This window comes from Telmatherina bonti, assembly GCF_933228915.1.
Source record: "Telmatherina bonti genome assembly, chromosome: 15".
Classification (NCBI taxonomy): Eukaryota; Metazoa; Chordata; class Actinopteri; order Atheriniformes; family Telmatherinidae; genus Telmatherina; species Telmatherina bonti.
In genome coordinates this window covers 23,622,998-23,640,572 of record NC_136613.1, presented here as the reverse complement: position 1 = coordinate 23,640,572, position 17,575 = coordinate 23,622,998, and the positions used below count along the sequence as shown (strand labels likewise).

Here is a 17,575-nt window from a genome sequence, read left to right as displayed (position 1 = left end):
GGTGTCCAGTGTGGAATAAGGGGACAAGGAAGAACTGTCTTATTTCAGTAGGATTTCTTTTATAATGGAGACTCAGTTATTTAAACAATAATATACATTTAATCTTGTAGTCATATCACGGTAATTGAAAAATAAAGCGATGTAACTGTAACAACTTTTAAAAAATATTTCTAATCCTGTAGTTGGAGCTCCACAAGTGTTGCAGGTTCAATTTTCTTATTGCTTTCCCAGCCTTTCCTGTCTTCTGTCCCTTTATTTTATTTCCACTTCAGTGTCTCCTTAATCATTTTACCCATTAACAACAATAATGGGGGAAATGAGTTGTTTTGGGTGACAAACAGATAGATGACTGTGTTACTATCACACATTTACTTGTATCTGCTTTTCTGGCTTTCATGAAAAGTTCCCCCTCATTGTTATTCCCACTGTACATGTTCTTCTTCCTGTTTCATTTTCTTTCTTGGTTACACTCTTGTCATTTTATCTCTGCACACTTCCCCGTCTGTCTCCGACTCTTTTAACAAAGGCACGATAAGCCATTCGGGTTCCCTGTGTGCACTTCATTCTCTTCATCTCTTTTTACATTAGTATGCTAACATTATGTTCACTGATTAGATAGCCTGCTTCAAGGATGAACCCCCCCACCCCTCACCCCCCACCAGAGTGGCCCCTGCTTCCTTAGTGTGTATGTGTGCACGTGTGTGTATAATGGACACTTAAACCCCACAACTCCAAACCACTTATTCTTTTCAAGGTAATGTGGGTTGTCTGCTTTTTAAATAGACTAATATTAATGACTTCCTAAATAGTTTTTCTCTAATGCAATCACAAGAAGATGGACTCACTCAAACATTGCAGTTGCCTTTAAATCTGATATAATTTTATCTTTTCAAGTCCTTCTCATTTTTAATTATTGCCTGATTCTTTTTTATTCTCATTCGCCATCACTCTGCCACCACATCTTTTGTTTCATTTATTTTCTGACTAGTTTATTTATTTTCTGACTACCATTTCCCCTTCTCAGGATGCCATTATATTCATTAACTTTCCTTCCTCTCTTGTTTTTTTCGCAGTATTTTCACCTGTTCCTTTTCCTATTATAGCTCATCCTGATGTTGCACTTTTACTTAGACCTCATAGTTTTGCTTCACCATCTACACAGTCCAGAGACAGCATGCCAATCAAGCTGCTGAGAGAGCTGGTGATCTGCTGTTTGACAAGCCAACTTTCTCTTATAGATTCCTCTTAAAGTCTCCATAGCAAGGCATGGTGCTCTTTAGTTGAGCTGCACAATTAAAAATTATATAAATGTATACTATGTTTCACTGACCGTAGCAATTCACTTAAAACAAAGAATTTTTGCTTTAAAGCTTCTTTGTTTTATTCTAAGCCTTGACCTAATATAGGTGTTTTTGCAGCAAATTTTTGAACACTAAAAACAAGTTTGTCAAGCATCAACTTGAAACTAGTTACATTCTTCAAATCTATTGGCACAATGTGCACCACATGCATGCATTTAAGAAAAACTCTAACAAGGATTGCTGAAACCGAAGGCCTCTCAAAATGTAAGTACAGTTACCATATTGATGTGAATGTGCCATGCATGTCGGATAGTCCAGTGGTACAATACTTTACCATCTCTCAATAGTTTGTGTTTTGTTGTTGATCCACCGTAGTAAAATGTTTTTACTTGCAGCAAATCCAAGCACAGCAGAGTTTCTAAGACTTAAATGCAATAAAGATGGATCATTTAAAAAAAAATCTAATAATACCAACTAGTTTCAAACATTATAAATTTATCAGTGGTTTATCATTCTTTATTTGTATCGGCATCTTCTGATTCAGTTGGCTTAATATTTTGCAGCAAAGCTCCGCTTAATTTAAAATGTGGATTTGCTATTTTTAAACAAAGTTTTGCTGATGAGCTGATACTCTGGTGTCGTGACAGAGGTAAATCATCTGACCTACTTCAAACTCTGAGTTTCTGATGTGTGTGCACATAAATGTGTTGCATTTCAGACGCTTATAATATAGTAATACACCAGGTCAGATGATATCAACAAACACATAAATTAGCCCAAATTCCAAAAACAATGGCTTGTCAGAAAAATAGAATCCGATGACTCTTTAAGCCAACATTTTATTAGAAATAGAGCAGAAAAACAAATATGACCAAACCTGATAAGATAAGTAAACAAAAAAGAACAGATAAACAAACATAAAGGGAGGAAAGACAAGTTTACCTCCCCACAGAGCCATTTCCACTTTGCATCATTCTTTTTGAAATTTTGTTCCTGGACAATATAGCAGCAGTTTACAATCAGTCCAGATTTTAAGAATCTTTGCAAAGTAGTAAGTACTCATAGATTTTAGAATAATAAAAATATTTTACAATTTCTCTTAGAAAAACATTGATCTGAAACTGTTCTACAATTTGCCAAGTCATATCACTGAGTTGTTGATAGATGACCAGATTATATATAACATGTTGATCTAGCTGTTATTTGTTTTCTTTTATACCCCAAATTTTTCTTTTTTGCTTACAACTTTTCTGAGCTATCAAGTGTATGATTAGCAGATCTTTCTTCTCACAGAATAGATAGAAATTAATTTACACGAGTTCCATCAACAGAGCTACTAAGGTTTAACCAGAATAAATATATAGTTTCCAAAATGACCAAAGAAAAAAAACAGACAGGCTTAGAAACAGAAAAATCCTTAATTTAAGAGAGGTAAATTAATTCTGCTCTCTTTGCTTTGTTCACTGTTTTTTTTTTCTTTATTTGGACAGCAATAGAACACTGCCTTATTTCCAAACTGTTTTCATTGTCCAATGTTATAAATACATACTTCTAAACAAGGACACGTTTACAAAGAGACACTAAAGTTTTAATAGCAACTTAATGCAGCATCTTCTTTTAAACCAAAATAAATCCTGATCGTCTTCAACAGGCACCCATGTTCTCCTGGCCACGACTGAGGGATGCAGACCCTGTGCTTCGCTGTGAAATGGCTTCCACTGGAGAAGTAAGTCCCATGCAAACATGTAGTTCATGTCCACATTAATGTTGTTTTTGTGAAACAACAAAAGGCAGATTTTTTCTTCTTATAAATAATTTGAAGAATCACCGTTTCTTGTTTGATTACAGGTAGCTTGTTTTGGACGAAACATTTATTCAGCCTTCCTGAAGGCTATGCTCTCCACAGGCTTTAAGCTGCCACAGAAGGGCATCCTGATTGGGATTCAGGTAAGACTACAGCCATCTGGATGTCCACTTTCCTCCTGTTTCTTTTTCCTTTTGGTCTGTTCTGCCCACAAGACATCATTTGCGAGGTGCATATTGAACAGGTGGTCCAAATGTTTTAGGTTATCAGCTCCTGACAGTGCCTCTCTGGCACAGTCTTAAGTTCCAGGAAAGCAAAACTCATGTGCATCTCAAATGTATGACTTGCAAGTTATAAGTGCCGTTTTTAGATTGGAAGATGCAACTGAACCCTTTAATCCGGACTTAATGCTGTAACTGCTTTAACCTGAGAAGTGCCACAGAAATAACGCTTTACAGTATTAACTCCAGGACCATTTTTTCCATAACACACATCTTATCCAATCATCAACCACAACTAGAAAAACATTCATGCCTGTATATTTTAAGTTGTTCTTACATAATATAACCTTAACTGCCTAAAAAATCCCTATCATCCTAACTTGCCAAAGCAGGTCATTTGTAAAGCAAATGTGGGGATCACACACACACTGTAATCTGGCTAGAGGGCTGCAAGGCTCTGGGCATACAGATCAGAGCGTGTGCAAACACGGAAATGCTTTGCTTTAGCTCATATCTTTGTAAAACCCCCACTTCACCCCTTACTAACTATGGTGCACCTGTAGTACACAGTTAACTATTCCCCTTTTGGGGTTGGCTATTACAATAATATGCCAGATAATGGCCCAGAATGGACAAGTAGATTCAAACTAAATACAAAAACACTGATAGAGCTGTTCACATTCATACAAATCACTCATTGCAGGCATCAGGAAACCCAGCCAGGTACTTTTTATTTTATGTTCTTCTCCCTTGTTTGTCTCCTCTGACATGACAGTAACAGAAATAGAAGAAATAGAAGAAATGACATTTTTCTATCCAGTCATTAACAATATTACAGTTACATCCCACAGTAAGAAAAAGGTGGAAAATGGTAGCTTTGAAATGATGAATAATAAAAACTAATTTACTGTAATTTATGAGCTATTGCAGCAGCTGAAAATAAACTGCACCCTCACAGAGCGTGCAGCAGATCTATTTACTTTAACAACCACATCAATTGCCTTTAACCTAAAGGCTGCATCATATATGTATTTCTTCATGTGTTTGCCATGATAAAGATGTATGCAAAAGGACCCATTAGCTAATAAAAATCCTCACATTAGCCACATCATTGTTTAAGCCATGTGAAAAAAGTAGAAGCTTATTACCTGGATATTATGCTAGATGATGGATGTATGGTAAACTTAGTGCACTTGCTACTTATAATGTGGTGGTGGGTAGGGTTGCCACTCATTCCTTAAAATACAGAATCATTCTTTAAGTGACAGACAAATGTTGTGTCCTGGATTGAACCAATACTGGACGCACTTTGTTCTGTATTTTCATAACTTTCCAATATCCTACACATGCCCGTCGCTTACATCAGCACTCAATATGAAAATAATGAACAAATTTAAATACAACAGCCAGCAAAAATGTTTATAGGAGTAAATCTGTGCAGGTCCCAGCCTCCTTCCCTCTTTGCCTGCATTTTGGGAAGTTACGGCAGATTTTACTCAGTTGCACTCCTCAGAAGACCTGCGCTTTTTGAAATGTCTTCTGTATGTGGTACTCTACGTTCTCAGTCAAATTGCTGCTAAACAGATGTGACTGAGAAGAGTTGCAATCCCTTGCTGCAACGTCAGTGAAGATGTTTACAAGGCAAAGTGTAAAACGTCTCAGTGACTGTTCAGTCACATTCACGGAGGACATCTAACAGCACTCATCTGGAGAGTGTGAGCATTTATTTATATGCAGTATTAACCAGTATAAATGGCCAATAAAAACATATCTTTAAAGAATGAAAAGGTAATAAATACACTCATAAATAAATGTATAGGGAAACGTTTATTATTAAAATATAGGCTATGCTTTTCCTACATGTAAATGTTTAGAGCTTTATTGGGAGCCATGTCATTTTTTTTTAAAGGAATCTGTGTTAAATGATCATTCAGTGAACTATTTTATTCGTATTGTTAAACTGTTTTGATGGCACGACTTAAACAAATACAGTTCAATATGTATATTAAACAATGACGAGCCATGTATTTCACAGCATGTCACTATGGCAAAGTGTTGCTATAGAAACGCCCAACAGAATGATGTAACAGTATTTTAACTTGCCGAATCACTAGTGACCATGGTAATAATTATATGAACCATTTGTCATCCCACTCCTCCCCTCTATGTTACTGCAGGTCAAGTGACACAGGTGTTTTTTTTTTTTTTTTAACCATTTCATATATGAATTTATAAAAAAACAATGAAACATTTTTTTAATTACAGTATTTTACCTCTACAGACATATGCAATGAAACTTTTGTGTTTAATAGTAATATTTTGAATTTACATATGATTTATATTAATGTATTCTATAATAATTTATAAAATATAATTGTAATTATATTATATAAATCTTCTATCAACTATAGCTGTATCATTTTCTTTTCCTATTCATCGCAAAGGCAAACTTGCGTAATTACATTATGTTCAGATATTTATCTCCTGTTAGTTGAAATTTATTGAAAATGACTCACTAACATCCACCGAAGTGGTTTATTTACAATAATACCATTTTCATTCTTGAATATACAAGAAAAGAGCTTGTACATAGGTGTCCACCACAGGGCCACTGTGCATGAAAGGGTTAAAGTTCAGTGTTGCACACTCTACACACAGAAATATTCCTGTCAGTTCCACCAGTGCTGTTGCCATGTGATTCATCACAGAGAATTAACTATGTTAATTATTACACAATAGCCGTCACGAGGAGGTGGTGGAGGTGTGGACCCAAATGCAGGACTGGAGGCAGGAATGCTGAATTTTGATGTTTATTCCAGAAAACTTGACACAGGAAGTAAACAAAATGAACCAGCCAACAGAACTGAAACCAAGGGCTATAAATACTGGGAAACCAAACACGACACAGATGTAGTGAATGAACTAAACGAAACCAGGTGAACTTAATGAACAGGAAATCAAAACAGGAAACAAGACACAAAAATGAACTAAACAGGGAATACAACAAAATAAGACAGTAAACCAAAACTGAGAAAAGCACATGAAACATCACATCATGACAGTAGCTAGATATTGTGTATATGGCACTTTCTTATATTTTTCCTGATATTCATGTAATTACAGCTTTATGAAGCCTAACTAGCATCTCTTTATATCCAACAATATTGCACAAGAATGTATTCATTAAAGCATTTTAAGCTTTAAGTTTGATTAATTGATTGCTTGATGATTCCTTTACGTAAGACACTAGGATAAAACATAACTGGCGCACCACTAAACATGGACTGGGGCTGTGGTGGGCGTGCCTTATTTTAATTTGTGAAAGGTGGCAACTCTAGTGACGGGAGCAAATTTCAAAGCTCCCAGCTTCTTCTGAATGAAGCTTAATAAAGATGTAAAAGAGTCTTGGAGACCACTGTGGAAACAATACATGAGTCAGCATCAGACCAGCGGTTGATCTAAAGTAAGGCTGATAGCTCCAGTCTCATCAGTGATGAATTAATGTCATTGTTAACTTTGGAAACACACAGATTTGAGTTATTTACACTAATTTGATTTTGCAACTAGCTTACTGTTTTATGCAAAAACACATGTATGGGGTGAGGTGGGGCGGCGGTGGGTTGTTTGAGCAGGGTTGTATGCTGCCTCTTGCCTCGTAGCTGCTGGGAAATGCTTCAACACCCCGCAACCCTGCAATGAATAAGTGCATAAAAATAGTTAGAGGGAACAAACATGGTTGTAACCTTAACTGTGCTTAAATGGCACACTGACATTATGCACATTATGCTGTCATCGCTCCTTATCATTCCTCAACTGATAAACCAAGCTTTGCAGTTTTTTTTCCCAGTCCGGTGCATCACATGACCGCTGCATTTTGCTTTATGACACCACGTCATATGCCAGCAACAAGATTTTAACTTTCTAAGCACCAAGTCACTAAACAGTAACAAGCACCACAACATGTCAGCATGAAGAGAGATATACATACAAGTCACTGATAACAGGGAAAGTTATGGAATGTAATACAGCTGTCAACATGGACAAGTCTCCAGTACATTGCACAGCTTCATCATAAACTCTGCTATATATTTAGCTATTTTTCATTTACCTTCATATGTCCCAAAACAATGAACACAGTGATTTTTCATGTCTCAGAAAACAACAAGAAAGTGACTACCAGTAATTGTGAAAATGTAGGAAAGTTCACTATCGTTGCTGAACAGTGTACTTGGCCAAGTTGCAATAGAGAACAATGTAGTGTTGGAATATCTTTTAATCCCTTATATTCTTCATAAAAATCTAAAAGTTATTGTAACTAATTAAACAGTATAGAAAAGAACTCAATATTATTAGTGTGTTGTGTATCTTTACCTGAAAGAGGAGACCATTAAATAAAAGTGTTAGAACAAACAATCAATGAACAAAATGATTTATTTTCAAGTTCTTGTGTATTTTGGTTTATAAAAACATAACCATTCCACTTCTGTTTCTTCCAGCAATCATTCAGACCTAACTTCCTTGCCACAGCACACCAGCTGAAAGAGGAAGGCTTCAAGGTGAGTGTTGATAGTTTGTGATTTTGTATCTTTCTTTTCTTTATTGGGTTGTAATGTTGCCTTATTTACCTTCCAGCTCTATGCTACTGAAGCCACGTCTGCCTGGTTGTCTGCCAATGATGTACCTGCCATTCCAGTAGCTTGGCCCACTGAAAAAGACAGAAACGCTACCTTGCCCAGTATAAAAAGGTTGGTGAAAATGAAGATGTGGTTCATCAGAGTAAAAATTTGGATACTCTAATTAGCATTGGATATTGCAATAAGATCTAAAGCCATCCCCCCCTTCATTATCTCCATAAGATGTGGACGAGATCAAAGAGGACTTAACACACTCTGAAGCTCAGAGTTAACTCACAGACTGGTGGGGAAAAAGCTTAAATAGGGAGAATGAGGAAATTCTTGTCTCAGAGAAAATAAAGTCACATTTGAGGATAATCTAAAATGAAATGTGATCACCCCAAAGGCAAAAGGGGGATTGATATTTTTATTTTGAAAAATTTGAAGATTATTTAAGATTGCATTTTTGACACATATATTCAAAAGTAAGCTGATTTTGCTGTAATAATTTATAAGTGGTAGTCTGATTCTGGACCTCCCTACTTTTTATCATGCAAACATAGAATGCTTCAGGTTGGGAAAATAGTTGCAAAGGCTTCTCAAAACAGCCATGCCAGGTAAAATGTCTCTTTGTCCTTCCAGGTGCATTATTGGAAGGCCATGTATCAGAGGAAAGGAGCAGAAAGCATTAAGAGATGCTGTAGAAAAACTTTCAAACATATAGCAAAAGTACTCAAACCATTCCAAGCTATCATGTCTTTTCATGCAGTCAGCATCTTCCTCACTACAGACCTCTTTATTTTCCTTTTGAACTATTTCATTAAATTCACTTATTGAATCCCAATCTTAAATGCCTTGCTATTTCCTGTTTTCTCAGCCTGTCCTTGCTGATACTTACAGCACCACGAAACCAGTGAAGGTATTTAAATGGAAATCTTTCAAACTTTTGATCTCCATCCCTTTCCTCATAGTTATCTTTTTTATTAAAGGACATAATGTGCAACTTTAGGAAATGATGTGTTTACAGTGGTTGAGCAGCAACCACGACCAAAGCGAACACTTCTAAAACTAGTGACACCTGAAATGCAACCTTTCAAGCATATCCCAGATCTTTTCCATGGCGGAAAAAGCAAGAATGCTGCTCACTCCGGCATATTCTTCACTGCACATTGCACATTTGCTAGAACAGCATTCAGGGCTTTAAGGGAAATGTGATCAATTAACTTCTATTTTTTTCACACAGAGAATGATTGCTTTTGCATTTATTAAATTTTATGTCTGTGTATAGCCACTGTTGGTGTGTAGTTACTGCTAATCTGGGTGTTTTCAAGCTCAGATATGATAAATTCTTAGGATAACTTAACAAATCCAACATATTTATCAATGCCCTCATGATGTCATTCAAGGATTAACCTCTGATGCAGGAGTTAAAAAATCAATACCATGTTGTTAGACATGCAGTATTTTACTTCTACACACATATACAGAGACACTTTTCTTTGTCATTTAAGTTTTTTTTTAGTTTTCTTTAAAAAAAATCTATTCTATAGAAATATTTATGAAAATATATAGTCATATTCATATAACAGAAATATTATATGAAAATGAACTAGTCATTTTCCTGCCCTGTTTATTATAGGTAAACATAGTAATTATGCATATTTGGAATTTTATGCCATATTTGTTTATCCCTCAGTGAGTGGCAGTGTGTTAGATGATTCTCCTAATGTCCACTGAAGTATCAAAATTGCAAATATACCATCCTCACATATGAACATATTAGAAAACATTCTTTAAATAGGTGTCCACTGTAGGGATACCATGCATCAAAGGGTTAACAATAAACTATATTGACTTGATACAAACAGTAATGATGGTTATAATGGTAATATTGGTTTGTGGATTTTACCAGTCTACTGTATTCTGCCAAAATTCTGTTTCTTGAAAATATTTAATTACCATTGTATAACATTGTGAAGTGCAGATGTGTCATCTGTCTAAACAGTCTCAAACAAGCGCCTCCGATTTTCTCTGATGATGGCTCGTTTTTCTCACATTCTATATTTCCACACAGTAAAAGTCAGTCCAAGCAGATGTTGACTGTTTTATTGTCTATTTCTCTCACCCTTTGATTCTTCATTTCCCTCCCTTCCTCCGACAAGGTGCTCTTGCCTTTCTCTGATTCATGAACCACACTGCATGTTGAAAAAACCGGCGTGTCGACATCCAGTTTGTGTAAAGCGAAACTCAGCTGTAGCATGATGCTCCAGGCTGAAACAAAGTTGCAAAGTGTGGTTTCTCAGACTCATGATGCTGCTGGGCAACGACAGCTCCAGGAATGTCACTGCGCCATCACAATGAGTCATAACTGTGTTGAAGTTACATAGTGCTACATTAAGCTTCCAATTCCTCAACATCATATCAAGCTCCAGCTGCAGATTAATGCTGAACTTCTAAAGGTAATCCCCTTCTTCAGGGCTGAATGATAGGAGGTGTGATATTGCACTATTCTTTGCTTGCATAACTGTAGAAAGTAAGAATATACAGATTTAGTTTGTCTCAATCAGCTTGTACACAATATTTAAGCTATTAACTAGAATTAGTTAGTTCACAAAATAAAATGTCATGAATATCATCTTCTTCATGCCTTCAGCTCACGTTTGCTTTTTTTCCTTTCTGTTTGGATAAAAGTTCTCTTTTTAGCTTGTGCTACAAAATCAAGTATCTGGGGCACTTTGGTTTGCATCATTAGAGACAAAGTGAAAAGGAAAATGGCTTCAAGCCATTTATTAATTTTAATCATCATTCACTGGCTGACTTCAGATCTATTATTTTGTGCTGAGCAGGTAATGTACAGTCAGCCAGCATGTGGGAAACTCTTGCCAACACTGTAAAAGCCATTGGGACATGTGTGCCTATAATGTTTCAGCAGACTGAACCCAGAGCAATTCAGATACCTCAGAACTGGTAAGATATGATTTTATTGCAACTTAAGCAGGTGCTTAATAAAACAGCAGAGACAGGCTGTAGCTGCTGGTTCTTCTGTGGGTGTGAAAAAACAGATGTACATCTTTGAGGGAATTTTATCTGGAGAAATTTAGTAGTATTGGGCTGTACCAGTGGGTATGTTGAGATCCATCCAGGGTTACACTTGAGAACCACAGGTAAAAGAAGAGCGGGTGGTGAGAGCTGGAATACAAGCCAGGGTTTAACAGAACTCAGTATTTTATATTAGTTAGGCAATCTCTAAGGTGTAGAGTTCTTCTCTGTCTGTTTCCAGTAAATGTATCCAGAGAAAACAAACTTAGTCCAGAATTTTTAAACCCCCCCCCCAAAAAAGAAAACAATCATATGTCCAAAAGAACATGAAAAACTCAAGATAAGACAGGCATACACTTTAAGGCCAGAGCAGGCAAAAACAGGTCATGAGATAAAGAAAAAAAAAAAAGTCATGAGATAACTCTGGCAATGGAAGGAGGAAAGACTGCTGCTTGAAGGGCAGCATAGGTGGAGAGAATCAGCAGTCTGTGCTGATGTTGGATTCATAGGCAGCTTGGATAGACTCACCTTAGCCCAAGACAATTACATGTGCATATACATCCAACATGCTTAAAGCAACTAAAACAATGGTGGGGAACTTAGGTTTTCGAAGACTGCAGTCCTGCAAGTTTGCTCCAACACACTTGATTAAAATCAAATTGATCCAACAGCCTATTAAGTTCTGCACCGTGATTCCTTCCTTTGAAAATCAGGTGTGTCAAGTTTGGCAGTATGGTTTTATCACTGACACTGTTTTCTTCATGTGTTGATAGACTGATCAGAGAGGGCCATATCGACCTGGTGGTCAACCTACCCAATAACAACACGCGCCACCTGAAAGATAACTTCCTCATCCGCAGGATGGCTGTTGACCATGGAGTTCCCCTTATTACCAATTACCAGGTCAGTTAACAGGATTCTACTTCTTAAGAAATGTTTGTAATAACATTTTCACAATCATTTGAAGGAATTCATTCATTCATTCATACTTATTTTTTAGGTGGTAAAGCTGTTTGCTGAAGCTATTCGTTACGCAGGTGAGCTTGACACCACCAGCCTCTTCCACTATCGAAAGAAAGAAAATCAGCCCAGAGGAGCCAGTCAGCAAGGATAAAGCTCCGGTATCTGTTTGGCTTTCCTTTGAGTCCAGTTGGAAAAATAAGTAGGAGGTACAATTTTCCAAGACTCACCAAAGCCAAAATACACACAATTTTTTTGGTGACAAACCAATTTAGTACCTTTCAGGGCAGTAATTAAACTTACAACTTTGGTGAGTGAAGTAATTACCAATGCATTGCAAAATTACTTGTAGTCTTTTCACCTTGTAATGTTTTAATTGCAGTGTGCTTAAAGGTTATTAAGAAAATGTTATTAGAATTATTTAAATCTGCGCGTGTGTTTAAGTTGTTTGAGTTGAATACTAAACACAAATTTCCAAAAGATGAAAAAATATGGGCCCTTTAATGGACTTGCAACCTTGTCCAGGGTATACCCTCCATCTCGCCCAATGACTTCTGGGATAGGCTCCAGTTTCCACATGACTCTTAATTGGACGAAGCAGTTAAGAACATGGATGGATGGTTGGATGGAGATGAAAGATTAAACAAAGAATTTTTCAAAAAGCATCATAAATAACAAGTCAAGTGTTATAATAACTTTACAATATAAAAATCTAAATGAAGACCACTTATTGTATAAATTAGCCAATTAATCCCTAAGTAAATAAATATCTTTAGTTAGGACATATTACCAATCAAGAAATGGCCAATATTATGGGTTATAGGAATTTTATTTAATAGGAAATTCTAACCTACAAAGCACTGTGGATACCTCTTCCATGTAATAGAGAGATTTATTCCCATGTTCACTTTGAAGTGGGCTTAGATGGGTTAAATTTGAGCAATATTATCTTACCTGCATTTGATAGCTGTCAGCTTTGTCTAGAGAAGCACCCCATTTCAATGTACCACCGGATTTTAGTACAACAAGATTTTAGTAAACTCTCAACAGCGATATAATTACACTTCAGTGCTACATTTTGTTGCTGTCTCTCTTAATGTTTGTGTAATAAGAATCACCTTAACCACGACAAAGTCTTAATATGCTTTGTGTATTAATGTTTGAACATGTTTAATGTGCAGTGGTTGTGAATTAAAATCAGATTACTTCCTCTCTTACTCAGTCTTCTTTAAAACTATGTCTATTCACACGCAACACGTCTGTATAGCAACGCACTTTGACACCAGTAAAGCAACGAAAGAGGATTTGAATTTGAATAAATATTCCACAACAATCCTATTTCAACCCTTTTCCTCCATGTCAGTGGCAAAGGGGGGACAGTTTTTGTAAGGGCTGATGATAAAACAACAGTAAAAACAGATGGGATTGTATTTACACTGAGCGAAAATATTGCAACAGGTATACAAAGATTGTTAGTCTTTTGTGATAAAGTACAATATTCTGAAAAGCCTAAATCACATATTGGATACTTTACCATGCAAAGACAATCTAAGAATCTCTAAGAACTTTCCCAGCTACATGCTGGTTGACTGTGACTAATGCATTGCAGTGTTGGTTTTTGCATTATATTAAATATTCTTAAGCTCATGCTGTACACATGGCTGCTACAGAATCAGTCTATTGACCAGCAGAAAACCAAATCATTCTGCTCAATGACCAATTGATTTGTCCATCTCTGACTGACACAGATGAATTCTGCAAAAATGTTTCAAATGGAACCATAAAAAAAAGTGTTCCATAAAGTCATTCCTGCATCAAGAATAAAGCTGCTAAAAACAGATTTGACTTCCTGTTTTTTTTTTTTCTGCAGCTCACCAAGTATCTGATTCATTAAACAAACCAAACCAGAAAAACAAATAAGTTGTTGAACAGAAACTCTACACTGTTGCTACTTTTAATTATAGTTTTAATATGAAAATTTCCCTAGACACACTAATAAAGTATCTAATATGTTTGCTACTCCCTGCATTTCCTGTATAAAAGATATATCTAAAATTATTTTAACGCACAACTAGATACATTTCATGAGACTCTTTTTGTGTCTTTCAAAAATAGTATCATGTTTGTTTTCCTCATTTATTTCCATTACCTATTAAAATGAAGATTTGTGGCTATTTGTCTATAACACATAACAACAGCATTAATTTACATTCGCCTAAAAAAGATTTGCATGACTGAAAATGTAATTAGTGTATAAAATAAATAACTTGGAATGCTTAAACAAAACTATAGAAATGGCATTAACCACTTTATCTACCATTCCGTGCAATGCCAGATTGTTTCATTTATAGGCACATAAACCATAACAGGAAGCCCATTCAAACCTATTCACACTTACAAGTACATGTGGAACTTTTTGGACTTTCCTAGCTGCATTAACCAGTTTATCTCCCACACAGTTGGGAACAGGGAAGCCCATGACTGGAATAGATTCTTTATCATTACTTTACTTGCTTCTGCCAGTTGGTGTGTAACTTATTATTAATGGAACTGATTGAGCAGGTAGGCCTTCAGTAGCATGGCAGTGATGAGACAAACCAATTTGATAATAATTAAAAGAAGTTAACTTGCTGAGAGTCAAATGGAAATCATTGGTTTAATATACCACCCCAGAGGTGAACTGGGACTAAAAATCGGCCCAGGCATTTTGGCCCAAATCAGCTCATATATAATCATGTACACTAATCTTTGAGCCTGAATGTCAACCGTGTAACTCCTTAAAGCCACTAAAACTTAGCAGGAATTAGTGAAAGTAGACCTGTTAAATAACTTCCTTAAAGGGTTTTCAGTATTGAACAGACTTACTGGGTTTAATGGGTCTCTTGACTGTGAGCAACACCTCAGTGAGGTGAAAAGCAGTGGAGCTTCTACCATCATCACCACCCACAGCAGGTGATGAAGGTCCTGCTGTGGGTTGAACGGTCAATCATTTTTGGAGAATCGCCAGTTTTTTTTATATTTTTTACTTAAAAATACACTTTCTCCTCTTCACTTACCCAGGTAGTTGTCAGGTACGCATCCACTGGCAGAGAGAGGCAAACAGAGCGGTCAGGAAAGGAAGTTCTGTGCTGACTGAATGAATGGACTTACTCAGGCATAGGAACCACTATGAGAGGGGATGATGGTTAAATATTTGTGTGGGCCGGGCCTGTGTTAGTTGGTGGGGCTGCTTATTTAACGACTTTTATGGACCAGTAAGACCAATAAATAAATTGTGTTTGCTCAAAAACCCGTTGGCACACTGGGAAGATGCCTGGTGTACCAGATATACAGAATGTGCCTGTACCAACCATATCAGTTAACCCACTGGTACCAGGTGGGACATGTCAAATAATTTGTATTTTACTCACTTTATCTTCCATTATACCATTATTAGGAAGCTAAGACTCTTGAGATTTGAATGATGTACACTGTTACAGTCTAAAATCTGAACTGATTTATTTCCGACCAGTCAATGATACTGCAACATAGACTTTTCAAAGTTGTCCAGTGAAATAGATGATTAACAAGTTCTTTATTCACAAAAATTCATAAAAAATGCAGGATTTTAAGGAGAAAAACACTCCCTTCCTCATTCTCACCCTGAGCAAAGGGTCAGTACAATCTTGTCCACTGTGCATGCATGAAGAAACAGATTTCACATGTCTTCTTCTTCCCAAATACAAAATTGAATTAAAAAAAATTATAACACAAAATCAATTAAAAACATAAAAAATATGACTTTGAGCAATATTAGTTGGAAATAAAAGTTTGTAAATGATGGTACCATGCAATGAACCAATTCGGTTGGTTTCCAGCAGTCTAAATACAACAGTCAGAGGTCATTGTCACTCCACATGTCCTCTATTGAGGGCAGGCCTGAACTGCAGGCATCAAGATTAAACATTCTACATCCAGGCCAAACCACGCTGCAGGTGTCCAAGCTGAAATGTAAACAAACTCTAGCAAGGAAAAGCAAAACAGACAGCTTGCAGGATTACACGTGTGTACAAGTGTGTCTTCCTCAGCAATGTCTTTGGAGTGTGTAAATAAAATGATTTTGTATTGAACATTAAAAAATGTATGGACGTTCCTAGAAAAGTTGCCATCTTAAAGGCAGCTAAAATTAGCCTAAATCTCAGGGTTCATTTCTGCTTGAATACTTCGATCGTCTTTGCTTCAATGAACAAAATGTCACTGACACAACGCCATGCCCTCACACAGCCTGGCGGTGCAGATGGTGACCATGTCATATGATGAGAAATAAATTGATAACTGATTTATCTGATGACAACAGTTCCACTAATGTGATGGTCCATCCAGAGGTTAATGACACCTTTAAACAGAGTTAAGAATTGTTTTATTTGTAACGTTTCAACTGGTGTTAACAGGTAAAAGTGAATGTCTCAATAAGCAGGGTTAAATGTTGTGTCAAATGCAGAGCGTGGACCTTCATACTCCTAAACAAGACCCCGCCATGCTAGAACTACTCCACTTTGGGCAGAACCTCATTCCTGATCTTAGGGTACTTTAAAGAAAATTACATTTTATTTATACAGTTAAATATATTTAAATCCAGAACTGCTCACTGTCTTTAACATAAAAAAAGCTCCTTTTCCACCAATGTCGCACAATGTTTTAGCAGCGGCCATATGCAGAAAGCAGTTGGTGGAGTCAAAAAGTGATGCATGAAAACTGGATAAGAATTCCTAGGTCTATGCAGGCTGTGGGACTTCTTTAAAGTGATAACAAGCGAGCATCTTAGTAGCTAGTAACATGCAGGTAACTTGACTGAACAAAACTGACAGCTTTGCCTGTTGTGTTAAAATGTTTTCAATTTCTTGTAATAAAAATCTGTTGGAGCAGTTTCAGTGGTGGTCTATGGCGTTCTTTCTGTCTTTTCTTTTTCTCTTCTCTGGCTGACACATACAGTTCAGGTAGAAGAAAATATAAAACTTGCACTTGTCATTAATTAATTTATGTTTTGCTGCATCAGCCAAGCAGAATGAGTTGTTCTCCTGATGTCATGATGTGGAGTTTGTGTTGTCTTTTTAGTTCTGGTTTCCTGTTTTATTTTGTAGCTACCTACCGGTAGTCGCTTACCGTACGTTAGTTCACCTGGTTTACACTGGTCCAATCCACCTGTGTCTTGTTCTATTTCTGTCTGTATTTCCACCACATGGTTTCTGTTTTCAGTGCTGCCTCGTTGTCTGTAGTTGCCTGTGATGTCTCTGTCTTATCTTCTGTCCAGTTTATTTTGAGAATTAAATCTTGTTCCTACATCTAATCTACCTCCTGCCTCTCTGTCCTACAATTGTGTCCCCACACTTCCACGCTTCATGACACTTTACTAACTATTTTAACTTTTTAGGGCCACTTTTTATTTTATTTTATTTCATTGCAACAGCAGTTTATCCTACTATAGTTTTACCAAAAAGGGTACTAGAACCTTTTGGGAGTAAGAAACATATACTTATGAAATATGCACTTTTTTTTTCTTTTATCAAGCTCTGTGGAGAAGAGAAGACTAACTCTGTATAAGCACTTCCTGTTCACTTGAGCAAATTCTACCTAAGCAGCCCAGGGCCATCACAGTCA

At 36.5% G+C, this 17,575-nt stretch overlaps 1 protein-coding gene across 1 annotated transcript in view; it reads left to right on the top strand.

Moving 5' to 3' along the window:
* The window catches only part of cps1 (carbamoyl-phosphate synthase 1, mitochondrial), a 66,604-nt gene extending 52,606 nt beyond the window's left edge, over window positions 1-13,998 (top strand). The window contains exons 33-38 of the mRNA XM_079253830.1: window positions 2,953-3,027; window positions 3,150-3,248; window positions 7,823-7,882; window positions 7,959-8,071; window positions 11,752-11,881; window positions 11,979-13,998. Coding sequence (XP_079109956.1) covers window positions 2,953-3,027; window positions 3,150-3,248; window positions 7,823-7,882; window positions 7,959-8,071; window positions 11,752-11,881; window positions 11,979-12,092 — 591 coding nt within the window. The 3' untranslated portion in view covers window positions 12,093-13,998. The remainder of the gene's footprint in view (window positions 1-2,952; window positions 3,028-3,149; window positions 3,249-7,822; window positions 7,883-7,958; window positions 8,072-11,751; window positions 11,882-11,978) is intronic.
* Window positions 13,999-17,575: the final 3,577 nt, after the last annotated feature.